The following is a 27816-nucleotide window of genomic DNA, read 5'->3' as shown; positions in this document are numbered from 1 at the left end:
TTTGTATAATTCCCCTGAGCTCCTTTCGACTCACTGGATGGGCTACTGCCTGATGCATGAATCACTGAATAAAGCCAACTGGATCTTTATGTTTACTCAGCTGAATTTTGTTTTTTAACACTAGCATTATGAGGATGGTAAAAATGAGTGCCTATATTAATGCTAGTAAAGTCAGAGCACTCTGAAGACAGATATACCAACCTGAATAATGCATCTAAGACCTAGTAAGCAATACCAGAAGAAGCCGTGATTTAAGAAGATACTGCAGCTCTGCCTCACACGGTCTGCCCAGCTAGCCAGCAGTGTAACCCAGATAAGACTGACCTCACATGCAACAACCCGGAGTGGGGCACTGCGTCAGTGGAGCTCAGAGTGTAAATGGCAGAGAGATGGGAACAGCATTGCCCAAAGGTCCGTTGAAAAAAAAAGAGAAAAGCAGCAGATGAAATATTGGCATTTTCATTTTGTCTATATAATTATAAAGCAGGACTATTAAATAATTTTTGCCAAGTGAGCTTAAACAATACGGTTTCCTTCCAAACCTGGAGCCCGGCCAGGTCGTCTCATCGCTGTACCACTACCAACTGACCAGCTTATTGTAAATGCGGAGTCCTGGGTCATGGTCCTAGATCTACTGAATATGGACGTTTGGTTAAGGGGCCTGGGAATCTGCACGGTAAGTGTCAGATCCGCCAGGCGTTAAGCTTCTATAGGGAAAGGGGACAGGAGACTATCTCTCAAGGTGGTAAATAAGAGAAATAAGCAGAAGGTATCCCACAGAAATAACATCATATTACAGAACGTGTCAGCAGGGGAGGAGCTGATTTGGAGGTCATTTATTTCTGAAAACTTTTTACTTTGTTCTGTTAGAAAGAAAACCACAGGCCCAAAATGGAGTCACTCCGGCCAAGTCACCAAACCAGGGCTTACTGCCTAACCTAACTGCAGTTCCAGCCTCCCTCAAAAATGTAGTCTCACCCAGCCAGTCAGGAATTTTCTGATCAGCACCAATGAGGTAAGCTGTCACATGGGTCCTCTCCATCTCCCTAATGGAGATGAGATAATCCACCTAATAAGACCCCCTGCTCTTCCCCCTAAGGGAAGGTGACCTTGCCTGAAACAATCGTTTCTTTTCTTTTGCCAGTAACTACTTGCCCCACCCTCCTTCCCATAAAAATCTTCCATTTTGCCCAACTCCTGAGCATCTCTGTACTTGCTAGATGGAAAGCTGTCCGACTCATGAATTGCTTAATAAAGCCAATTAGGTTTTCAGACGTCCTCAGCTAAATTTTGTTTTCTAACAGTTCTAACAGATAAATTAATGGTATCTGTTAAAAAATACATTAAATGGGGAACCTCTCTAATTATAACTTTAAATCCATAAATAAATGAGGTCAGAAATCTTACAATTAAAATAGAAGTGAATAACCCAGTTCTAAATAAACTTCAGTGAATTGAAGTCCTTAAGGAAACTAGTAAGTCTGCGTGTGCCCGCAGAAGAACAAGAACAAACAGTTTTATTTGAAGAACAAGGGTTCGCTTCTGGGGCTCTGTGGAGCCAAGGAAGAAAGAAGCAAAGTACAAGGTGAAAATCACTAACCTCAGGTGTTAATTTCCTTAAGAAAATAAAAGACAATCCTCACATGACGTTTAAACATTTCCTCATGCTCACTTGTATAAGACACAGCTCCTTGCCTGTCAAACGTTTCCTGATGCACGTGAGGGAAAGGAAAAGGCGAGGGCATTAATGCAATCACGGTGATATTACAGACGCTGCATGAGCATTTCGTATCAACTGTCGCGTGTAAACATCACCCAAACCCTCGGCAGTTGGGAAGGTGAGGAAATCGAGTCTCAGAGAAGGTGGGTGACTCACCCAAGGTTCAAAAGCAGCCAGGCGGCAGTGAAGATGCAATCTGAAGGTTACACTATTGTTATAAACATCCTCTGCAGTGATTCAGGGAAAAAAGAAAAATGGGGTTTCAAACTCTAAGAGCTGTCACTGGTTAAGATCACAAAGGAGCTGAGCCAGGATACTAGTATACAACAAAATAAAATAAGGAGGAATAAAATATAAAAATTTAAAAAATAAAGTAAATAAAAAAAATAAAAATTAAAAATAAATAAATAAATAAAGTAAATAAAAATAAAAGAGAATAAAAAGGAAAAGCTCAGCCTCCAAAACGCTGGTGCTCTCCTTTGACTGTGGATGCCGGGCATTACCCACACCCGCCACAGCACCAGCGGCCGACCCCGGACCTGCATAAACCAAGGGATGATGGAAACGGCTGGACCTTTTCTCAGGCTGGCAGCTGGTTTATCATTTGTTTGTTCTGGACACACAGATTGCAGTGGCAGAATAATGGGCCAAAATACCTCATCGGGCTGCACACTTAGCCCAGTCCTCACACTGAAAAGAATCCCTTACCTAAGAACTGGCTGCAGAATGGTAGGGCTCCCCACACTCTTCACCACCGGTGGCTCTCTCCTAACGATGTTTAATGGCCCTCCGAGTTCAGGACCCCAAGCTGGGACCTCCATAATAGGCTTTCTATCCATCAGCTTATAGTACACAGTCATTCTCCTCTCTCCTAAAGTTCCTGCAAGTCTCAAGGTTGCAAAACTACCAGAAGACCTGGGATCCTCTCTGCAAAAGAGTTAACTGAAGAGCCAGGAAAAAGTGAAATAAAATAAATGTACATGGATAACATTTCAATACCAAAAATAAGTCATAATATTAAATACTGTATGCTAGGCACTGAGCTAAGAACATGTGTGTGTGCGTGTGTGTGTGTACGTGTGAGTAATGTATTATTGTACAGATGACAGAACTGAGACTCAGGTCGGGATTTAAAATACAACGCCTACCATTTTAAAGATTTTTTTTTTTATTTATTTTTTAGAGAGCGAGCGAGAGAGAAACAGCATGGGAGGGGAGAGGGTCAGAGGGAGAAGCAGGCTCCCCGCTGAGCCGGGAGCCCGATGTGGGACTCGATCCCAGGACCCTGGGATCATGACCTGAGCCGAAGGCAGACGCCTAACCATCTGAGCCACCCAGGCGCCCAACGCCTACCATTTTAAACATCAGTAAGCCAGTATACATCAAGAATTATAAGGCATATATATTCTTCCAGCAAGCAAGTCCCTTCCTAGGAACATATCCTAACAAACTCAGTAACATCATATGCAACAGTGCAGGCCTGTGATGTTCACCCCGGTACGGCTAACAGTAAAAAAAAGTTGGAGACGATCTAAATTCCATCAAGAGAGAACTGATTATCATTTGTAGTCCCTCTTGTAGTAGAACATCACGCAGCCATTAAACATGACTTAGTATGTTTTTGTTTCTTGGTACAAAGAGATGTCCACAGGTACCTTAAATGAAAATGCAGGTGGATCACAGAACAGTGAATATAGCATGGTTCCAATTTTGCTTTCTGGAGAAGGGCCTCTTGGACCTGTACGTGGGGTCTGCTGAGGAAGGAGCGGGCTGACACTTCTCTGCAGAGGGGAGGGCAGCCTGTGCAGGAACCCCAGGCAAATGGACACATGGAGAAGGAGGGGGTGGAGAACACGGACAGAAGTCTTAAGGATGCAGAAGGGACTAGACCATGGCAAGCGCTGGAGGCCCAATTCAGGGTTCGCTTTTCTCCCTCAAGGATCAAGGAGAAGCCACTGAACTATCTGCACTTCACAGGTGAGGCAGGGTAGGGTGGAGGTGCTTGGCCAATGCTCACAGTTACCCCGTAAGCAAGTGGTAGAGCCAGGGTCTGGCTGGGGCCTGTCTGAAGTGTCCAAGCTTGACCTTTCCTTCTAGCACAGACCTTTGCGGATCTCAGCTTCCTGACCTAGAGCTCTTCTTTGGGGGCCTGTTCCACCTCTTTCTAGGCTCAGTTTCTCATTTTCCTCTTCCTACTACTTTCCACAAAGTCACAGAGAAAGCCCACCTCTTAATCCTCTGTCCTTATCGTGTAAGGGAGCCCTTCCAGCCTTGATGAGACAGGACCTTCCCAGTTCCTCCCCAACCAAATTATATCAACCCACTGCAAAACAACCCAAACAATTTCCAGTCACCTTCACATAGCCTTTTAAGTTTGGATTGAAGGCCGTTATTTGAATTTCTTAGCTCTGTTACTGCTTTGTAAGTTGTAGAAGGACTCCTTTCCTTTCTGTATGTGAGGGGAAAAAAATTAAAGTTATTATATGCTCTTCAAATGAGTATTTGAATTTGTGAGAAGTAATTTAATGGGAAGCCTAGAAAATCCTGTATCAAAGTACAACTTTAACTGAGCCTCTTGAATTTTAATTTGTTTTAAAACTATTTAATTTCAAAGTAAAAAGAAATTACAAAATATATATATTCTGGCCTTTTTTAAAAAAAAACACACAGTAAACAATGCATCATTATTATATCAATCAAATTTGATGAACACAGAACAACCACAGCCCCCCACTGCCACCTTTGATTTTTTAAGCATCTGCTCGCCTCACCACACTTCCTGAATGGGCAAGGAGGAAGGGAGGAAGAAGAGTGAAACACCTGGATCCCTTCCACCAGCAGGGACTTTTTCCTTTCCCAATTGCGCACACAAGTTCCATTACTTTCTATCTCCATCACCATCCCTTTCTCCAAAATGTCATACTCCCTTTAAAGATTTACAGGATCATGATCTAAAAGAGTTAAGCTTAAAAACTGTTTCCCTTAAATGAGGGGATATGTAACAGGCAATCCAAAATTAGAGAATAGTGAAAACTAATTTAAATCCAGTTTCAAGGGAAAAAAAAGATGGTGGAGGAGTAGGGGACCCTATTTCAACTGGTCCCCGGAATTGAGCTGGATATCTACCAGACCACTCTGAGCACCCACGAAACCAGCCTGAGATGTAAGAAGATCTGGATCTCTACAAACAGAATATCGCAGGCAGTTGGTTTCGAGGTACAAAGCGGGGAGCCCCAATTCCACGGGTATCGGAGGATAAACGGCAGCGGGAGGGCGCCTGGCCGTGGGATCGGATCCTACACCGCCGGTGAGTGACAGCCTCGTGCGCTGCGGACGGGCACAGACTTGCAGACCGGTAATGGCGGGAGAAAGGACTTTAGGGCAGCCCCTGGGGTGGAAACCAGGAGCGGCAGGGCCGCACCTGCGAACTGCAGCCCCTGGGGTGGAAACCCAGAGGGCGGGGTCGCGCGCACGCGGGAACTGGGAGCAGCTGGTGGTTTTAGAAGCACAAAGAGCAGAGACGTGCCCCAACCTGGAGGCAGGACTGGGAGCGCTGCGGAGGGGCGCACAACCCAGGCTGCTGCTGTTTATAGCAGCATGGACAGAAATGGAGACGGTGTGGCCTGGAGAGCTCACTGAAAAACAGACTGCGGTCTCTCTGCTCTGAGGCAGAGGGTTGGAAACGGTCTCTTCTGCTCTGACTCGCTGAAGAGACGCGGAAAGCCCCAAAGACTGATTCCCACTGAGCCCATCCCCCGCCACAGGGGGGCAGGGCAACTCCGCCCAAACAGGGTTGCCTGAGTAACAGCACGGCAGGCCCCTCCCGCAGAAGACAGGCTGGGAAAGCAAGAGGCCAGCAACTCTAAGGTCCCAAGAAAACAGGTGCATCTTGCTTGGGTTCTGGTCAATAATTTGGACTCTATACATTCCCTCAAACACCCATCAACAGAATGACTAGGAGGAGGAGCCCCCAAAATGGAAAAGACTCAGAGATTATGACTTATGCTGCAGATTTACAAATGGATGCAGATATAACCAAGATGTCGGAGATGGAATTCAGGCTAGCAATTGTGAAGACAATGGCTAGAAAGGAGAAATCAATTAATGGCAACATAGAGTCTCTAAGGGCAGAAATAAAAGGTGAATTGGCAGAACTTAAAAATGCTATCAATGAGATCCAATCCAATCTAGATAATCTAACAGCTAGGGTAACTGAGGCAGAAGAGCGAATAAGCAACCTGGAAGACAATATAATAGATAAAAAGAGAAAAGAGGAGGCCAGGGAAAAACAACTCAGAATCCATGAAAATAGAATCAGAGAAATAAGTGACACCATGAAGCGTTCCAATGTCAGAATAATTGGAATCCCGGAGGGAGTGGAGAGAGAGAGAGGACTAGAAGATGTATTTGAGCAAATCGTAGCTGAGAACTTCCCTAATCTGGGGAATGAAACAAACATTCGAGTCCTAGAGGCAGAGAGGACCCCTCCTAAGATCAAGGAAAACAGGCCAACACCCCGGCATGTAATAGTAAAACTCGCAAATCTTAGAACCAAGGAAACCATCTTAAGGGCAGTTAGGGGGAAGAGATTCCTTACATACAGAGGAAGGAACATCAGAATAACGTCAGACCTATCCACAGAGACCTGGCAAGCCAGAAAGGCCTGGCAAGACATACTCAGGGTAGTAAATGCGAAGAACATGCAGCCAAGAATACTTTATCTGGCAAGGCTTTCATTTAGAATGGATGGAGAGATGCAGAGCCTCCACGACCGGCAGAAACTGAAAGAATATGTGACCACTAAGCCGGCCCTGCAAGAAATATTAATGGGGGTTCTATAAAAGGAGAAAGACCCCAAGAGTGATCTACAACAGAAATTTACAGGGACAATCTATAAAAACAACGTCTTCACAGGCAACATGATGACAATTAATTCATATCTTTCAATAATCACTCTCAACATGAATGGCCTAAATGCTCCCATAAAACGGCACAGGGTTGCAGACTAGATAAAAAGACAGGACCCATCCATATGCTGTCTACAAGAGACTCATTTTGAACCTAAAGATACATCCAGACTGAAAGTGAAGGGATGGAGATCCATCTTCCATGCCAGCAGACCTCAAAAGAAAGCTGGGGTAGCAATTCTTCTATCAGACAAATTAGATTTTAAACTAAAGTCTGTAATAAGAGACACAGAAGGACACTATATCATTCTTAAAGTGTCTATCCAACAAGAAGATCTAACAATTGTAAATATCTATGCCCCCAACATGGGAGCAGCCATCTACATAAGCCAACTGTTAACCAAAATAAAGAGTCATATTGATAACAATACGTTAATTGTAGGAGACCTCAATACTCCACTCTCAGCAATGGACAGATCATCTAAGCAGAAAATCAACAAGGAAACAAGAGCTTTGAATGATACATTGGACCAGATGGACCTCATAGATATTTACAGAACATTCCACCCTAAAACAACAGAATACTCATTCTTCTCAAGCGCACATGGAACTTTCTCCAGAATAGACCATATACTGGGTCACAAATCAGGTCTCAACCAATACCAAAAGACTGAGATTATTCCCTGCATATTCTCAGACCACAATGCTTTAAAACTGGAACTCAATCACAAGAAAAAATTTGGCGGAAATTCAAACACTTGGAAGCTAAAGCCATTCTGCTCAAGAATGTTTGGGTCAACCAGGAAATCAAAGAAGAACTTAAACAATTCATGGAAATCAATGAGAACAAAATCACATCGGTCCAAAACCTTTGGGATACTGCAGAGGCGGTCCTAAGGGGGAAATACATAGCCATCCAAGCCTCACTCAAAAAAACAGAAAAATCCCGAATTCACCAACTAACTCTACACCTTAAAGAACTAGAGAAAAAGCAACAAACGATGCCTAAGCCACGCATTAGAAGAGAAATAATTAAAATTAGAACAGAGGGGGGCGCCTGGGTGGCTCGGTCATTAAGCGTCTGCCTTCGGCTCAGGTCATGATCCCAGGGTCCTGGGATCGAGCCCCACATCGGGCTCCCTGCTCTGCGGGAGGCCTGCTTCTCCCTCTCCCACTCCCCCTGCTTGTGTTCCCTCTCTCGCTGTGTCTCTCTCTGTCAAATAAATAAAATCTTTAAAAAAAATAAAAAATAAAAAAAAATAAAAATAAAAATAAAATTAGAGCAGAAATCAATGAATTAGAAACCAGAAACACTGTAGATCAGATCAACGAAACTAGAAGTTGGTTCTCTGAAAGAATTAATAAGATCAATAAACTACTGGCCAGACTTATCCAAAAGAAAAGAGAAAGGACCCAAATTAATAAAATTATGAATGAAAGGGGAGAGATCACGACTAACACCAAAGAAATAGAAACAATTAGTAGAAATTATTATCAACTATATGCCATAAACTGAGCAATCTGGATGAAATGGAGCCCTTCCTGGAAATCTATAAGCTGCCAAGAGTGAAACAGGAAGAAACTGACAACCTGAATAGGCCAATAACCAGTAACGAGATTGAAGCAGTGATCAAAAACCTCCCCCAAAACAAGAGTCCAGGGCCTGATGGATTCCCTGGGGAATTCTACCAAACATTCAAAGAAGAAATAATACCTATTCTCCTGAAGCTGTTTCAAAAAATAGAAACAGAAGGAAAACTTCCAAACTCATTCTATGAGGCCAGCATTACCTTAATCCCCAAACCAGGCAAAGACCCCATCAAAAAGGAGAATTTCAGACCGATATCCCTGATGAATATGGATTCCAAAATCCTCAACAAAATCCTAGCTAATAGGATCCAACAATACATTAAAAGGATCATCCACCACAACCAAGTGGGATTTTTCCCCGGGATGCAAGGGTGGTTCAACATTCACAAATCAATCAATGTGATAGAACACATTAATAAGAGGAGGGAGAAGAACCATATGGTCCTCTCAGTTGATGCAGAAAAAGCATTTGACAAAATACAGCATCCTTTCCTGATTAAAACTCTTCAGAGTTTTACATTCCTCAAGTTCATAAAATCCATCTATGAAAAACCCACAGCGAATATCATCCTCAATGGGGAAAAGCTGAGAGCCTTTCCCTTAAGATCAGGAACACATCAAGGATGCCCACTCTCGCCACTGTTGTTCAATATAGTACTAGAAGTCCTAGCAATGGCAATCAGACAACAAAAAGAAATAAAAGATATTCAAACTGGCAAAGAAGAAGTCAAACTCTCTCTTTTCGCAGACGACATGATACTTTATGTGGAAAACCCAAAAGACTCCACCCCCAAATTACTAGAACTCATCCAGCAGTTCAGTAATGTGGCAGGATACAAAATCAATGCACAGAAATCAGTTGCTTTTTTTATACACTAACAACGCAACTGTAGGCAGAGAAATTAGAGAAACGATTCCATTTACAATAGCACCAAAAAACCATAAGATACCTTGGAATAAACCTAACCAAAGAGGTAAAGGATCTATACTCTAGGAACTACAAAACACTCATGAAAGAAATTGAAGAAGACACAAGAAGATGGAAAAATATTCCATGCTCATGGATCGGAAGAATAAACATTGTTAAAATGTCTATGCTACCCAGAGCAATCTATACCTTCAATGCCATCCCAATCAAAATTCCAATGACATTTTTCAAAGTGCTGGAACAAACAATCCTAAAATTTGTATGGAATCAGAAAAGACCCCAAATTGCCAAGGAAATGTTGAAGAAGAAAAACAAAGCTGGGGGCATCACGTTGCCCGATTTCAAGCTATATTACAAAGCTGCGATCACCAAGACAGCATGGTACTGGCACAAAAACAGACATACAGACCAATGGAACAGAATAGAGAGCCTAGATATGGCCCCTCAACTCTATGGTCAAATAATCTTTGACAAAGCAGGAAAAAACATGCAATGGAAAAAAGACAGTCTCTTCAATAAATGGTGCTGGGAAAATGGGACAGCCACATGCAGAAGAATAAAACTCGACCATTCTCTAACACCATTCACAAAGATAAACTCAAAGTGGATGAAAGACCTCAATGTGAGACAGGAATCCATCAAAATCCTAGAGAAGAACATAGGCAGTAACCTCTTTGACATCGGCCACAGCAACTTCTTTCAAGATACATCTCCAAAAGCTAGTGAAACAAAAGCAAAAATGAACTTGTGGGACTTCATCAAGATAAAAAGCTTCTGCACAGCAAAGGAAACAGTCAACGAAACAAAGAGGCAACCCACAGAATGGGAGAAGATATTTGCAAATGACACTATGGATAAAGGGCTGGTATCCAAGATCTATAAAGAACTTCTCAAACTCAACACCCAAAAAACAAATAATCAAGTCAAAAAGTGGGCAGAAGATACTAAAAGACACTTCTCTGAAGAAGACATACAAATGGCTAACAGACACATGAAAAAATGTTCATCATCATTAGCCATCAGGGAAATCCAAATCAAAACCACATTGAGATACCACCTTACACCAGTTAGAATGGCAAAAATGGACAGGGAAAGAAACAACAAATGTTGGAGAGGTTGTGGAGAAAGGGGAACCCTCTTACACTGTTGGTGGGAATGCAAGTTGGTACAGCCACTTTGGGAAACAGTGTGGAGTTTCCTCAAAAATTAAAAAATAGAGCTACCCTATGACCCAGCAATTGCACTACTGGGTATTTACCCCAAAGACACAGATGTAGTGAAAAGAAGGGCCATATGCACCCCAATGTTCATAGCAGCAATGTCTGCAATAGCCAAACTGTGGAAAGGGCCGAGATGCCCTTCAACAGATGAATGGATAAAGAAGATGTGGTCCATATATACAATGGAATATTACTCAGCCATCAGAAAGGATGAATACCCAACTTTTACATCAACATGGATGGGACTGGAGGAGATTATGCTAAGTGAAATAAGTCAAGCAGAGAAAGTCAATTATCATATGGTTTCACTTATTTGTGGAACATAAGGAATAGCATGGAGGACATTAGGAGAAGGAAGGGAAAAATGGGGGGGGAATTGGAGGGAGAGATGAACCATGAGAGACTATGGACTCTGAGAAACAAACAGGATTTTAGAGGGGAGAGGGGAGGGGGGATTGGTTAGCCCAGTGATGGGTATTAAGGAGGGCACGTACTGCATGGAACACTGGGTGTTATACGAAAACAATGGATCGTGGATCACCACATCAAAAACCAATGATGTATTGTATGGTGACTAACATAACATAATAAAATTTAAAAAATAAATAAATAAAAATAAATAAATCGAGTTTCAAAATATCTTCCTAATTAGATGTTGCTTCCGGTGATAGGAAAACTTATGTACATCCTGTCTGGGAAAAGAAAATCACAGCACAGAATATGCTGAGTGCCAGGGACTAAACCTCTGCTGTCAGATAATCCTAAGTGTATAGTGCGTCAGGGTTAGGTAATAAAATCTAACCACTCCACTTCGTGACAAGGTGGCAAAGGTGGGTCAAGCTGTTTGTCTCATCCAAGACTCTCAGCCAGTGGGAGATGACAAAGGATGTTAAACTAAAAGCAGATAACCTCTGAGTCCCAGACCTGAAATACAAGAAGGCAGCACCAACTGAGAAACTTCTCAACTCTTCCCCTTTTACGCTACAAGATTTGCTTGGCCTACCCTCATGCTCTCACATCGACTCCCGTAAAAGCCATCATCATGACTTTGCAGTCTCATTTCCTGAACTTCAATTCCAGATGGACCAAGATACTGTCCTGGGTACTGGGAACATGGGAATAATAGGACATTCTTCCTTCACCTAGGGAGCTCAGTCTGGTCCAGAAAGCAAAAGTGTGAGGGATGTAACTGCAAACGACAGTAAGTGCAACAAGGGACCGATGCTCCTGGTACAGAAGCAGTACAGATGGAAGACTGAGGAACTCTCTGGATGCAGGGGGCGAAATGGGAGGAGAGAGCTCCAGAGAGGAGGTGCCAGACTCGGAAAGATAGGAGTTCAGGAAGAAGGCTTTTAAACAGGGGGACCAGCACATGCACCTCCACGGAAAACACAGGTGGGATTTCAGGGGCGCATTGGCAGAAAAGTAGAATCAGTAACTCTATAAGGATGTGGCAAGGGTGAGGTGGTGAGTGGCCAAAGCAAAGGCTAGAGAGCTGGTCCAAACACAGAGCACAGGGGCCTTGCCTGGCCCTCACCTTAACAAGTGACATGGACCTCATCCTGTCAGTGGCAGGAACTTGGAACTTACCTGCAATTGATAAGAAGCCACTGAGTGGTTTTAAACAAGAAAGAAGGTACAGTCAATCACATCAGAGTTTTCACAAGATCAGAAAAGCATGGGCTCACTTTTTATAGTCGTGTTGCTGCAACTGTAGACAAATTCCAAATTCCTTCCCATTCTTCGTGGTTTATCTACTTTTAAAAGCAATGGTGTGCTAGAGTGCGCTGTAAAGGTGAAGAAAGGCAAACCGCTTTACTGGGAGTCAGTACCTGGTACATTATCAGTGATGCTCAGCGAGCCCTAGATGAGAAGGCCGTCAGGGACTTCCCTCAGCACACGTATGCCAATTAAGTTTCAAAGTTACCTGATGCACACAAGCTTTGGAAAAAGTTAGCAAATTTCCCAAAGGTAAAAATGAAGCACAAAATGCATATGAACACGCAGATCTCAAAAATCTAACTGGGTGTGAAATAAGGCCACTGATTCTGCCTATTCATTTCTAGCGAGAGGAAACAATTGCCTGCACACGAAAGTTGTGCAAACACTATCTTTCACAATATTTTCAGAACGTATGTCACTATTTTTAAAGTTCCAAAACTGGGTGTCCAAGATCTGTAAAAGTTTTAAACTCTCTTAAGCAATTGGTACCTTTAAAAAGACACCTCAGTCTCAAAATACAGATGTTTCCCTATACATGGGGCTGCCAGGATTAGCAAATCACAATTTCCACCATGGATCCTTTCTGCTCTAATTCAATGTCACCAGAAAGAGGCCACTAACCTAAAACATAGTTGGGTTTTTTTTTAAGATTTTATTTATTTATTTGAGAGAGAGAATGCACAGAAGGAGCAGCAGGAGAGGGATAAGCAGACTCCATGCTGAGCTTGGAGCCTGATGCAGGGCTCAATCCCAGGACACTGAGCTTAACCGACTGAGCCACCCAGGTGCCCCAAAATATATACAGTTTTTAACTCAATTCACCAATTGAATTGCAAGTAAATTATGATGCTTTTTCCCTTGTTCTTTCCTCTACCCTCACCTCTGCCTAATTCACCCCCAGCACAAATGGGAGTCAAGCTCCTTATAGCAGGCATAATGCAAAAGGAAGAAATTTGTGACTGCAATGGTTTCTATAGACTAGTGAGCAATTCCTGGCCCCAGGTTCCTACATGAACTATTCTGATAGCACCCCCTAGTGACCAAAAGCACTTTTCTGAACCAATGAACTCTACATTCTCAACTGCCTAAAAGCAAAGCATTTAAAATGTAGAAATAATGCAAACATTAATGAGTTTATCCTCTGGAACATCTGTCCCAGTTAAGACAATAATTTTAACCTGTCTGGACAACTTTTCTCACCATTAACATAAGAAAAATAACATCCTCAACCACCAAAGTCCTTCCCCCTTTGAGCATGTGAGCTCCCCAGTAAGACAGATTACCAATACCTGTGGTTATTTTCAAATAAGAGGAAGGGGGAAAGAGACACAAAGTAATAAGAGAACATGCACCCGCAGGCCTACCTGAGTCATGAGGAGTATCTTATGTTAAGTCCAAAATATAGAGATCTGTTCACTTCTCCTTCATTGTTATCATATGTTTTGACTCCCTCTTTCCTCTTTTTACCTGGCTTTAAGGAGAAGTGCAGGAACCAAGGAACTTTCTAAAAATAGCATGCAACCATCCAGAACTGTATTAATTTAAACTATAAAATACCAGAAGATTTTTAATCCCATTTTCAAATTTGAGATTTTTATTTTTGACATGAATTCTGGAAAATACAAATGTTAGATTACTTTGATTGGTTAATAGAAAATGCAATTTGAAATGAAAATGGTAATAATGAGAAGTCTTTACACCTTCGCCCTTCAACCCCCTGCCCAGTAAAAAAACATTCTGACTGACGACAGCGCCGGGTACTCATGGCTCAGTAGACACCTAACATCCTTCCATTCTTCATCTCCAAGTCTGAGACCTTCAACAAAGCCGAAAACTTTTGCTCAGTTTGCAAGCCACAGCCTCTGAGAAATAAAGCCCTTCACTGCCCTCTACTGGACAGACTTGGAACAAAATTAAAATCATCCTTCCAGCATTTGAGGAATCCCTTATTTATTCTCTGGTTTCTTGATAATATATAACCTTCAATAGCTCATAAATTAATTATAAGATTCCAGGAGGGGTAGAAAAAGCAATTGTGTGGAAATGCAAAGTCATTTTTCCTCTTTATGGACTAAAAGAGCAGCCTAAGTGGCAGCAAACTGGGAAGCGAGCTGGCTTTGCCCGGCCACTGTATGATGAGGTGGTCAAGGCCCAACCTGGGTCTGCAAACTGAAGGATCACCAACCAGGAGATATTTATGCTCTTCTCCACTCATACTTCAAACTATGTAGACTTTGTTTTAAGCCAGTCTTAATAATCCACCTGTCCTGTTACTCGGGTCTTCATTAATTATCAGAAGTTAATGGACATGAATGGAAACCAAGTGTCTAGCATGGTGCATGAAGGTACACAAGACGTGTGAATTCTTCTCTCTCCTCTGCCCATGTCCCCCCAGCCTTCCAGCTCCATGGCCTTGCCCCCTCTGTAGTACATATTCCACACCCACATCCTGAGGCACTTATTCTCTGCTACTCTTTGAGTATGTGTTGTGCTGCTTGCGCTGTGTTCCCCACTGGAAAGGGGAGTCTCACTGCCTGGCCTGTGTCCTCTATCAACCTGGGAGCCGTGGGGGTGATGGTGGCAGCCATTATGGCAGCCGCAGAAGCGGGAAGAGCAGCAGGGGTGCCCGAAGCCCAGCAATGAAAAACACTACAAAAACAATAATGACATTCTAATAATAACACTGTAATAATAAAGCAATATATGTGATTATAATAATAAAACTCACTAGGATTATGATAATAACTAGTGCCACGTATTATTTTGTGCCAACCAACCACTGGGTTATACACTTCCTCTGCTTTACCTAATTCAGTCCTCAAAAACACAGGAAGGCCTCGAAATGACTTTCCCCATTTCACGAATGAGAAGCTAGGTTTTGGGAAGGTTTCAACAGCTGTCAATGCTTTCCAGCTCTCTTCCACTGGCCACCTCTCTTCCCTTCAGAATCTCCAAAGCCCTTTTGCCCCCTACTCCCCCGCACACCTGCTAGAACCCTGGAGGCAAACCTCTAGGGCTACAGTGATGTTCACAGCGTCTCCGAGTGCCCATGAACGGCATGTGGTAAGGGACAGACTACCCGCTAAGAATGACAAACGTACCCTGCCTTCTCCTGCTGAGACCATGTCACGCCGCCTAGCGTCCTCCATCTAGATCTCCTTCCTATCCTCTCCCTTCTCTTCTTCTTCTTCCTTCTGAGGTATGATTTGGTGGAAAAGAGCACAGAACCAGAAGTAAGAACGGCCTCTAATTAGCCATGTGACTTCAGACAAGTCAGTTCACCTCTCCCACTTTCATCTGTCAAGTGTAATGATAATACCTGCCCGACCTGTCTTCAAGCACAGCTGTTGAGAATGAATAAGGAAGCATATGTGAAAGTGAGCTAACAGCCATGCATGAGTGCTGTGTGCATGTTTGATTCTTACTATTCTTTGGTCTTTGCGCACACACACACACACACACACTGTTCTGCTTTCTCACGGGAGAGGGGACCAGCTGCAGGAAAGGTGCAGGCTCGTGCCCACTGCCGGCACCATGATGGGGCAGGAAAGAAAGCATGAAGACATGTGAATAGGCAACAGTGTTGAAACAGTGCTTGTCATCCTTCTCTCTCCCTCTTTCTGTAGGCTTCCACGGGCTTCTTCCCCCTCTCATCCAAAGCAAGAGCAAAAGAGAAACAACCTTCTTCACCCACCTCAGGACTCTCTGCACCCCCTATCTCACTGCGTACTTCTAAAATGTCCAGCTCTGCAGCCGCAGGAGGCATTCCCTTATTTACACGATAGTCACGGCAGCCTGTGTTGGATCTCTCATCATCGCGGCCACACACTGTCAGTGTCCTTGGCTCCATTTGACTAGACTGGACTCCGAGAGATCGGCCAGCTCGCCCGGGACACAGACCCAGCTGCTCCTGCTTCCAGACAGACACGGAGGCTGGAGCAATACTGTTCCTACTCCCCACCTCAATCTGAACATTACGTACTAGCCAAGTGTTCCTTGTCTGAAACCACAGGGAAATCCTATCATTAATAGCCTAGGAATGTACAACCACAATGACATAAAGCACAAATGTTTCCTCGAAAAGAGACTAATGACCCTGTACAGTAAGCTCATTCACTTTACCTTTTAATGTTTAATGAAAGAATGTAATATTAATGAATTCCTTCTATTAGGCAGTAACTGTGTTTGTCACAATGAAGAAGGTGGTAGGAGCCACCGTAAGCGTGTGATCAAAGTCAGCATCACCCGCGGAGGAATGAGTCAACATCACGCGCCTCCCAACGTGATACGTGGAGAACATGGCATCATTCCGAGGTATTTCTGACAAAAAATGCATAAACTAAATCTACTCACAAAGAAATGTCAGACGAACCCAAACTGAGCACCGTTCTACAAAATAAGTGGCCTTATAGTCTTCAAAAGTGTGACTGTCTATAAAAGAAAAATAAAAACTATTCCTAAAAAGGAGACTAATGGAGACAACACTAAATGATTCTGGATCGGATCCTGAACCATACAGATGACCATTAGCAGAACTGGCAGAACTTGTATAAGATCTGAAAATTAAATAATAGTATTGTGTTGATGTTAACTTCCTGATTTGGATAATTAAACTGTTAGGTAAAAGAACTCCCTTGTTTTTAGGAAATATGCACTGAAGTATATTTAAAGATAAAGGACATCATGTCTATAACTTTGAAATGTTTCCAAAGACAGTGAGAGAGAAAATATATACAGAATTTTTTGTGCTACTTTTGTAAACTTTTGTAAGCCTGAAATTATTTCAAAATAAAAAGTAAAAACAGAATGGACAAATTATGAACGCATATTAAGTATTAAATAAATATGAATTGTAATATCCCTATATATTCCTACCCATTTATTCCTAAGCACACAGGAGGATGAAATGAAGCCAACTCCCTGGGTCCCTAATATGAAATCAATCTTACAAGCCTGATACAAGGAATTCTGGGGCCCACAAATACCACCCTACTTTTTCCAATTCACAATGGTTCCATCCAAATGCAGCAGTGATACCGTATCTCTTCCCTTCTTCCCTTCCTTCCTCCCTCCCTGCCTGCCTTCTTTCTTTCTTTTTAAGTAGGCTCCACACCCAATGTGGATCCCAATGTGGGGTTTGAACCCATGAACCTGAAATCAAGACCCAAGCCAAGATCAAGAGTTGGACGCTTAACCAACTGAGCCACCCAGGTGCCCATCTCTTTCTTTCTGATGGTGACTAATCATTTCTAACTTCTCAATTTCAAAATTAAATTCAAACAAAAATCCTCCAGTTATTCCCCTTCCCGTGAAAACACAGCCAACCACAATAAAAAGAACTTCATCCCTTCTCTGGCCAATATGCTTTTCGGTTAAGCAGGTGGCATTGAGACATCTGGACAGCAATTAATCCGTTGCCCCTCTCCTGCCATCAGTGGGTTTTAGCTACAGGATGTGTAGGAATAGGAGCGTGAACGTGGTGACTCAAGGTTCGCATCACTAACAGAAAGCAGAGCCACCAGCCATCTGACACTTAGATACTCCTACAGAAAATGCACACAGCCCTAAGCACCGGCACTCAATTTTAGCAGAATGATTTACACTCTTCCCCACCCAGTGAATCCAGTAGGATAAAGAGTGGAACACCATATGCTCAAGCTTTCAAACCCCTAAATTAGGATGGCTGGAGACAGGTCCCTAAAAAGTCACATGAGAAGGAGTAATGGCTATGAAGCCTTTTCTTCTCATGCATAAGGATAAATGAAAAGTTGAAAAGAATTGTAGCTGTACTTAACCTTGTTCTTTCTCATGGGTCATTATTAGCATGTTCTCATTTAGAATTCACAGAACGTCTTGTAGTCCAGGAACATCAAATCTCTCATTACCCTTCACCACATGCCTGAGGTCAGACAGAATTTCCATTTCACAGACAGAAAAATTAGGGCAAAAGAAAATCAAGATGATCCCCAAGCAACACTGTCTATCAGGGAAAAAAAAACAAAAACAAAAAAAACAATGGACCAAATACTCTGCCTCCAGGAAGAAAACAAATATGCCTAATTTCTGCAATGACAACACACACACAATCATTTTATGTCACTCAATTACCAGAAAAGCCACACTGGTGTATTTCTATTTCTCTTTTCTGATTTAGAGGAATCAATCTGGATGAAGACTAGATCACCTTCCCACATGGAATTCCATGGCAACCAACTAATGCTTTACATTCTGGCCAAACATGAATATGACAGGCCTCTACTTCTCTTGTGCCCCAGGACAGCACTGGTGGGCTCACGGGACCTCCTGAGAACAGCTACAAGTGGCCCCTCTCTCTTTTAAATATGATAATTGCTCATGTAAAAAAAAAACACACATTGAAAAATACCTCTTAATTTTTGTTACCATAAGGGAGGAGAAGCAGAAGCTGTTGTTTCTTTTTTTTTAAAGATTTTATTTATTTATTTGAGAGACACAGAGACAGAGCATGAGAGCAGGGTGCGGGGCAGAGAGAGAAGCAGATTCCCCGCCGAGCAGGGAGCCCGACGCGGGGCTCGATCCGGGGACTCTGGGATCATGACCTGAGCCAAAGGCAGACGCCCCACCGAATGAGCCACCCAGATGCCCCAGAAACTGTTGTTTCTGCCAACAAATTTCAAACCCACACAGGTTGCCTAACTGTGCAGAGCTTGGTCAACAGGCCCAGTTGTCCTCTAAACACTGGTATATCAATGGACTGTTTCTATTTTTAAAACAACAAACCGAGGAGACAAAAATCAAAGCACCAGCAGCAACAAGTAGCATCTGAAGAACAAATTTACACCAGGAAACCAGAGCATGATTAACCAGGAGGCACCCTAGCAACCGGGAAAGTAAGCAGCCGAGGAGATGTCAATAAAGAGAAGTCCAGAAATGGATGACAAAAATAACACTGAAGACTCCCCTGCAACAACTCTTAAACTGAATTTACTTAAACACGGTAAGAACCTAAGACAAGCAAAGACATCCTACAACAATGGTTTTCAATGCTCATGATGATTAAAATAATATTTACTTCCATGGGACCAAGCCTGCAAAAACTTCAAGCAAGGAACAGCACGGATGCTCCCCAACATCAGGCACCCCATGGAGAGAGGGCGGTCTATCTGCTGTTAACAGGAATCCCCAGGAATGAGTGTATGCCAAGCATTCTGGATGCGTAAAAAACAGAGCTTCGAATGGCCTTTCCATGGTCCACACAAGCATATATGTTCATGGAGTTAGCAAACATCTGTGGGCACTTGATATGAGTGAGACGTGCACTGTGATCGATGTTCTGGCCAGCACACCTGCCATGGAGCCTATTGGCAAGGAGTGGGGCACAGCTGATAACCCACGTACACTTGACAACGAGAATTCTAACAGGAAAACAGCAGACTTAATGAAGCTAGAGAGCAAGAACAACATTACTATGGGCTACTCTTGTTCCTATATGATGTTTAAAGAATGAATTTATATTTTCCCTTTACTCTTCCTCTGGGACACTAAGATGTGTGGCCATTCTCCATCTGAAGGGATGGATGACAAACCAAGTCCTGAGGTTTAAGTCTAAAGTCCAGGAGCAAGTATATGGCAGAAGACATGCTTGAAAAATCACATCTCCCCAAACTCTAGCTGCTTATGGTTTGTTTAAGAGACATGCAAAACGGGGTTTGGAATGCACAGCACACTCATATGTAGTAAATGATTTAAATATTTTTTAAAAGGAAGAAAATAAAGCTGGAAGCTGAAGAGCTTCTTCATTTTCTCCAAATGATAAGAGTTTGAAAGGAAAGTATAGGTTAGTGAGCAAAGTACGTGCAGTGAGAGCTATGGGTGGTTCACTTGAGCTGAGTTCACAACATAAGACTGGAAGCTGAAATGGTGCCATGAATTCAAGGCGAAGGAGGTTGGCCTTTCTTTGGCAGGAACTTTATTTGTTCATTTATGGGCTCTTGGGGTTGTTTTTGTTTAATTTTGGGAACCACTTTGAAGCCATTAAGTGACGTGATCCAAAAGTTCCTCCTGCGGCAGTGTCTAAGAAAGAACAGAAAGGAGGAACAGAAGGGAAGGACTGCAGCTGTCCAGTCAAAACCAGGAGAACGTTCCAAGCACTGTGGCAGAGACTGGAGAGGGGCTAGATGGGGAGGACGGGGGGAAAGGAGGCCCCAAACACAAAAACAATCCCAGTGTTGTGAGGTCGGGTGACTCAGACGGAAACACCGAACACAGGAAGATTAGGTTTGGGAGGGGAGGGAAGCCACTTGGAAACTGCCCCTCTGAGACCTCCAGTCCATTTGACAGGAGCTGGGGGTGTGAAGCTAAAGCTCTGGAGAGAACACAGGCCTGGCAAACTCCTTCAGGGGGAACAGCTACAGAATGAGACCAGACAAAACTAGCAAAACAAGTCGAGGCCAACAAAAATATTCTTTGGGGATGACACAAACTGAACAAGCTAAAGGCTCCCTAACAGCCTTTTCCAACTCTGGCTAACACTTCAGATGCCTGACTAAAAGCTCCGCGACAGGCTCACACACCCCAGGGCATCTCTCCTGGGTCCTCCTTCAGCCTTCTGTCCAGAGCCCTCAGATAGCAGCTGGGCTCTTATACTTTCTGTGCCTCAACTGAAGCTTTAGTGTACCTGTGTCACCCCTTGAAATGCACCACTCTTGATGGACCATCTGCCAAACTTTCACTTTTCCCTTAGAGACATCCCTCAGACCAGCCCTGGCTCAGGTCTGAGCAGTCAACGGGGCAATCCGCCCCAAGGACTCTGCTGGTCCCGGGGAGCACTCCCACACCTGGACACAGAGGGTCGTTTCTTAAAATCTACTCTTAAATCTATTTAAAACAACTTTAAGGCATCCGCGAAATGCACTTCATACACAATGTTTCAGAAAAGGCAATGGCTGGAACATAACATTCAGAGTTACTTCAGCCAGGCACGATGAGATACCATCTCTGACCCATATTTCTCTTGCCAGTTTTATTTCAGAGCATACAACTCAGTTCAGATCAGCTTTCCCTGTAGCTATTAACCATAAAAAGGGGCAGGGGGAGAGAACCTTCCTTTCTAAATCAGTGACTACATAAATATTTTTAATTATAAATATTTAATATAATTCTAAAACCAAACGAAACCAAACCAGAGGTTAAATTTCGTTAGATTTCACGCCATAACGAAATCAGTATTTACAAATAAATAAAAATCTGGATAAATAAATACACTCACACGTACACACCATTTAAAGAATCTAAAACCAAGAATGTAAAGTTTTTCAGGTAATCATTAATATAATTTACTTACCATAAGGTAAATTACAAGAGGGGCCAGGGTCTTTTTATAAGGAAAAGACTGACATCCCACAGATACTCAAGATAACCATTAAATTTGTAAATAAAATCAGATTTAAAAAGATAACCATTAAAAACAAATTTTGGTTTTTCTTTTGTCATTTCAAACTGCTTAAAAACAACTGCTCCTCTTCTATGAAATGTCCAAAGGAAAGATCCTCAAGGCTATTTCACCTCTCCAGGGTTCAAGCTCCATCATGATCCTCTCCCCTACTCTGACCTTCTTTAAGAAAAGCTGATAAATGGAAAAATGAAATCATTCAAGTGTCACACTGTTTCCACAAACACATAACAGCAAGCCGGAGATACCCAAAAGGCAAAATGCAGCCATCTGAGGAATCGCTAACCAGATAACCTCTGAACAACACATCCTGAGTGTGTGGCAATCTTTTTCCTATGTTTCTGTGGGTCTCATTTCCCTTGCTGGATCACAAAGGCTAGTGGCGCTTACCTTTTTGGCTCTTTGGGCTATGTCTGGGGTTCTTGTAAGCAGCTTCTCAATTAGGTACTCTCTGTTCTGCAAAACAAATGTTCCCAACAGTTAACACCAAATATCATACGCAGAAATTCAGTGATTTCAAAATAGCAGATTTATGTGGGTTTTTAAGCATCTTACCTTGGCTTTCTGGAAGAATTTGCATTTTAAAAGTTCTGCAGCTGTGGGCCTGAAAGATCAATAATAAATTAGAGTTGAAACAATGATCACTGAATAAATACACTGCCTTGACGAAACAACCACGTCCCAGAGTATTCCTGGAAAACCAGTTTCAGGAATAGCAACACCAGAAACTAAATTAATCATAAGCGGGCACCAAATAAAACAGGGCTGATTTTCCAGTTCTTTCCAAATACCCCTACTGCAAAACACATAAATTCCCATATGTTAAATATTTGGGGCATGATCAATTTTCTGCCCTTCATCCTTACACCTCACTAAGTGAATTCAGTCTTTCTGAAAGGTGGCAGACTGACACATCTGTGAGCTAAATCCCTGTATTTATTAAGAAGCCGTGCAAGCTGCAATATGACCCTGTCAAAGAAATTATAGTCTACAGAGTTCTATGATTCCCCAAGAGCAGCAGTTATTGCAAGGGGTTCACATCCTGTGGACCAGCTCTGTCTGCCCACTGAGGGACCCCAGCTCAAGTGTATATGCCCTCCCAGTTGTCAGGGGAAGGTAAACACAGTGGTGATTAGTAAAATGCAAACTCATTTAAAAGCATTACTGGACTGGTCTGATGGTCTCCTCATGGTGTCATTTAACTTGTTTCTCTATCCTGTATTTCCTATAGACTGAAAGTTAGGTCTAAAAATTTGACATGAAGCATGTGGGGGGAAGAATACTCCACAAATGACGCCATGCACTAGTCCCCACAGCATGTCAGGGGCACGTGATGTTAGGTTACCTCACTGGGAGTGATGCCAAGTTTAACCAAGGATCCCCAGGCCTGAGTCCTCACCATTGTCAAGGTATGTTTTCCCCAATGCACTTGGCAGGTGTTCTGCTGGGTAACACTTTGGCACTGGATGAGTATTCTATTCCCTAACGGTTTTAGCATCTTTGTCTTAACTAATTTTTTCATAGCAGGTGGCAGAATGCTGATTTTCTACTTCTATCATTCCTTCTATGTTTATTAGCTAGCATTCTTCCATAAAGAATAGCTTCCTTCCTCAATAGTTCCTTCTAAAACAAGCAGCCAAACAGATAGAATCAGAGACATCTACAGTATAAGATAATCCACAAGACAACCGTCCTGATCTCTTCAAAAAGTCAGTGTCAAAAAAAAAAAAAAGTCAGTGTCATAGAGGAAAAGGAGAGAAGTAAGAGAACTTTTCCAGATTAAAAGACTTAAAAAAATAAAACCAAATGCCACATGTGACTCTTGCCTAAATCCTCTCCATTTGAAGGGGAAGGGGGAGAAGCTACAAAAGACATTTGGAAATCATTAGAGATATGTGAATATGCCACGTATTAAGGCAATTTTAGGGAATCACTGTTTACTTTCTTAGGTATAGAAGAGTATTATGGTTATATAGGAACATGTTTTTATTTGTAGGGAACGCAAGCTGAAGTATTAAGTCTGTTACTTTCAAGTTGTTCAGCAAATAAAATGAAGATAAACAGATACAGCAGATATGGAAAATGTTCATAATTGTTGCATCTATGTGGTGCTATAGAAGTAAATGCTGTACTATTTTTTACGCCTTTCATGTATTTAAATTTTTTCATAATAAAAAAACTGGGGAGGGGCTCCTGGGTGGCTCAGCCGGTTAAGCATCTGCCTTCGGCTCAGGTCATGATCCCGGGGTCCTGGGATCGAGCCCCACATCCGGCTCCCTGCTCAGTGGGGAGCCTGCTTCTCCCTCTCTCTCTGCCTGCCGCTCTGCCTACTTGTGCTCTCTCTCTCTCTCTCTAATAAATAAAGTCTTTAAAAAAAATGAAAAAATAAAAAAATAAGAAAATTGGGGAGGCGAAAGGGAAGCATTACAGAACATCAGGAGGTATTCTCTCAGGGGATGATTACCAGAGGTACAAACAGTATTAGGTTGAAAAGGGTGCAAGTTTAAAAAGGAGTCCTCAGACTTGAAAGGATTGGAAACCACTGCTTGGGAACCAGGAAGCTCCAGTAAAATGCATCCAGGGACCGAACCCACGCATGCAGAAGAAATTAGGAAACGTCTGTAAGAGCATCGCTGTCGAAACCGTGTAAGTCTACAGGGGCCGTAAACTGTCTCTCTGTGCAAAGAAGTCTTCTACTGAAATTGTTATTGCTCTTTTCCTCAGCTTCAAGTGGAATGCTGGTGAGAGGTACCTGACAAAGAACCCAGAATCAGCATATCCCCTGCAATAAACAGCTGTTAATTGCTAATTCCTGAGTACATAAAGGTCTAAACAACAGGTGGGCCACGAGTTACATTTTGTGTGCCATATCCCCTCAGGGAGCTTGTTCAAATTCATGGATTTGTACCTCGTTGAACAGGCACACTAGAACCAAAAATGTTGCTGCTATTTCACATGATTTCACTTAGTTGTTATTTTAATGTACACTCGTACTGATCATCGGCAATGTTTTTGGCCTCCAGCTACTCCAAATTCATCCTCGTTCCCTCTGTAAATATTCAGGAAGCATCCACTCTGTCAGGCATGATGCTGGGTGCTAGGCATCCCGCAGTGAATGCGACAGACGCTAACGCTCCCTCTGGCAACTTGAATCTAGCAGATAGGCGTTAGCGTGTGTGGTTAGGCTCGAAGAGGCACAGCAGACATTCAAATGCTGGAATGGAGCTCCAGGCGGAGGGGAGGGCCGCAGAGGAAACACACAGGGCCACCATGCCACGCTCTACCGAGTGAGACTTGCTGTTGTATTTGGCACCTCATTAACATGAAACAAAATTTTAAAAACCAAGAGGCATACAAAGTAACTTAGATTTAACTTTTTTAAGTGAAAAGGAGCCTAAGAAAATCAAGATGATTAAGGGACTCAATCAAGGCCACTGATTCAGTCGAAACCTTCATGGCCTTTGGTCAATTCAGTTACAACAGCCGCCCCACCCCCCACCCCCGCCACCAGTCTCTCTTCTTCATTCTAACCCATCACCCACCTTGCTCCAGAGCTGGTTTCTATAAAAACCCGATTCTTATCCATCCTAACAGATTTCAGTGGCCAGAGAGATGCTGGCTCTTCCATCCTCGTTTCCCATCGTGCCCCTCGTGAACTCTGTCCCCTGGCTATGCTGGTACTCCTCCCTCTCGTGCTCTTTCATGACAAGGCACACAGTGCTTTTCTTCAGAAATCTTTGTAACTGACTGTCACAGCCTTGCTCATCAGTCAAGAGCCAATTTAAATGTCATCGTCTTCAGAGATACTTTGCTCAGCTCCCACAAGTAGAATTCATTGCTCCCTACTCAGTGCTCACACACCACTACCCACACTCCTATTCGGTAATTATCTGTGCCTGTGTCTTCCCACCTTGACCCCACTAGGTTATAAGCCCTTTCAAGACAGGGACCACGGAGGATTCATTTTTTATGTCCTCAATGTCCAACACAGACCAGAAAACCGTTATAGCTCGATTTCCATACCATAATCAAATATGGGGTAGAAGTGATGCTCCCAGACACTCAGACACAGAACCACAACTCTTAGAGCCAAATCTAGTCAACACCAAATTCTAAGCATCTGTTCAAGGTAGTAGGGAACAGGAGAACGATGTAATGAAATAAGACTCATGCTAACAAAAAAAAAAAAGGCGGGGGGAGTAAGTCGTGCACAGTGGAGGTCCTGAAGTGGACAGCCCCATGCTTCCCTCACTCCTCTACACCCTGCTTCCTCCTTCCACACACTAAGGGGCAGGTGTAGGGCCAACACAGAGAAGAGGCTGGGAAATGCCAGACATACCTCGAGATACAGGGCTGGGAAAATACCTTCCTTTCCCCAGCAAGGTCATTTCTATGGTGACCAAAACTGTAAAGGGGAAAGCATGCTGCAGAGAAAACTCCTTTTTCTGCACTCTCCATTCTTAGCCTTCATCAATAAATACAAACAATCACCTGAGAAATGAGAAATGGCTTAAAGGAGCCACATTCCTTCTTGTATAGGCTCAACATTTATGTTAATAGGCCATACAGGTCATACAAAATAAAAGGTCTATTCCACACACAGAAGAACTAAACAGCAGATCCTCTGTGCACTCAAATGACCTCAAGCGTCTAGAGCTTTGGAGGCAGAATCACACAAGTTGCCGAGCAATCTCCATCAGAAAGTATGGGAAAGTGGAACTGGAAAGAATGAGGAAAATGAGGGAGGAAGAAAGTGATAGCAGGCATGAGAGAAGTGGAGGTGCATGCTGCCTAACTGACTTTAGGGTTTTTGTGCTCTGTTCGCTTGCTTGTTTGTTTTAGCTTTACCCTATAGCAACCACCAGTACAGGGTTAATATGGAACTCTCGATGCTGCCGGCCTCTTAGCTGAGCACCACAGAAGAGAAAGAATTCTGCAAGCAGTTACGTCTTACATGGCTGCTAACAATTTTCAAATAATGCAACATAACATAAATACAGACACTGTTGTTCACAAGAAAAGCTAAAATCCTATACACCAGCAACCCAAATAATGGTACAGGCTATGAATGACGATTCCACTTTAAATCCTTAAAAACAGCCCCCCCGCAGTCCCTGCTCAGCAGGGACCCTGCTTCTCCCTCTCCCTCTGTCTGCAGCTTCCCCTGCTTGTGCCCTCTCTCTCTCTGTCAAATAAATAAATCTTAAAAAAAAAAAAAAATCCTTAAAAACAATGCAGTAGTCTGCAAGTACCAACATTCTCAGAAGAAAATCTCTTAAAGGATTCAGTTAATACATATGGATGAATCAAAGTCCACTGAGACTTCAAATAATTTTCAAAGGATTCAGGATGAACATGATACAGCTTAAGTAGTTCTAACAACCTGCATTATAATTTCTAAAATCTCACTGACCTCAGGCAGAGCTGCATCTCTCACCCTCCCCTCCCCCCAAAAGAAATATTCAAGTTTTATTCACTTCTAATGAATTTATCTATGTGATATGCACCCTCCTGTTGCTCGAAGAAAATGCTGGTTCCTTTTACAGCTGCCATCCATAGGAAGTACATAATCTACAGGATTAGGCTCATTTTTTAAGAAATAGCAAAATGTTCTGCTATGCAAATATAAGCACCTCTTAGTCTGTGCCAATGCAGAGCACAGACTTGTCTGAGGCAAATAGCTCCAACACCCCAGCTCTCTTTAATTAGGAAAGTTCCATGAGCTCTCAGGTTGACAGAAAACACAGCTCCTTCTCAGGCAACCTGAGGGCTCCAGCACAGGACTGAATCTGTCCCGGTCACTGTTCACCTGTGATGTTTCTATTTGTTGCTAAAAAGGTACTCAGCTAGACCAGGGTTTTGGTACCTGTCAGCTGCTTTCAGATTACAAGTAGATGATCAATATGTGAAATAAATAAAAATTATCAAAAATCTTGCATTTACTCCTCAACCCACTTGAATCTGGTTTGTTTCTGAAACACTCTTCAGTGAGTCCAAATCATCCCCAAATTGCAAGCTCCCAATGGTCTCCAGTTGCTCAAGAAATATCAAATATGTAATACAGACCCAACAGTGTGGATAGAAATCGGAGGGGGGAGACGAACCATGAGAGACTATGGACTCTGAGAAAAAAACTGAGGGTTCTGGAGGGGAGTGGGGTGGGAGGATGGGTTAGCCTGGTGATGGGTATTAAAGAGGGCACGTTCTGCATGGAGCACTGGATGTTATACGCAAACAATGAATCATGGAACACTACATCAAAAACTAATGATGTAATGTATGGAGATTAACATAACCTA

General features: G+C 42.8%; 1 protein-coding gene across 1 annotated transcript in view; it reads right to left on the bottom strand.

The window, feature by feature from the left end:
* STK39 (serine/threonine kinase 39) overlaps positions 1-27816 on the bottom strand; it is a 310863-nt gene that overhangs the window by 175405 nt on the left and 107642 nt on the right. Inside the window, exons 9-10 of the mRNA XM_035007841.1 lie at positions 22073-22121; positions 21908-21973 (exon numbers count right to left, since the gene is read on the bottom strand). Coding sequence (XP_034863732.1) covers positions 21908-21973; positions 22073-22121 — 115 coding nt within the window. The remainder of the gene's footprint in view (positions 1-21907; positions 21974-22072; positions 22122-27816) is intronic.

The sequence above is a fragment of the Mirounga leonina genome, unplaced genomic scaffold, assembly GCF_011800145.1.
Source record: "Mirounga leonina isolate KUSES-001 unplaced genomic scaffold, KU_Mleo_1.0 Mir_151, whole genome shotgun sequence".
Taxonomy (NCBI): domain Eukaryota; kingdom Metazoa; phylum Chordata; class Mammalia; order Carnivora; family Phocidae; genus Mirounga; species Mirounga leonina.
This window is presented reverse-complemented; position numbering and strand designations above follow the sequence as displayed.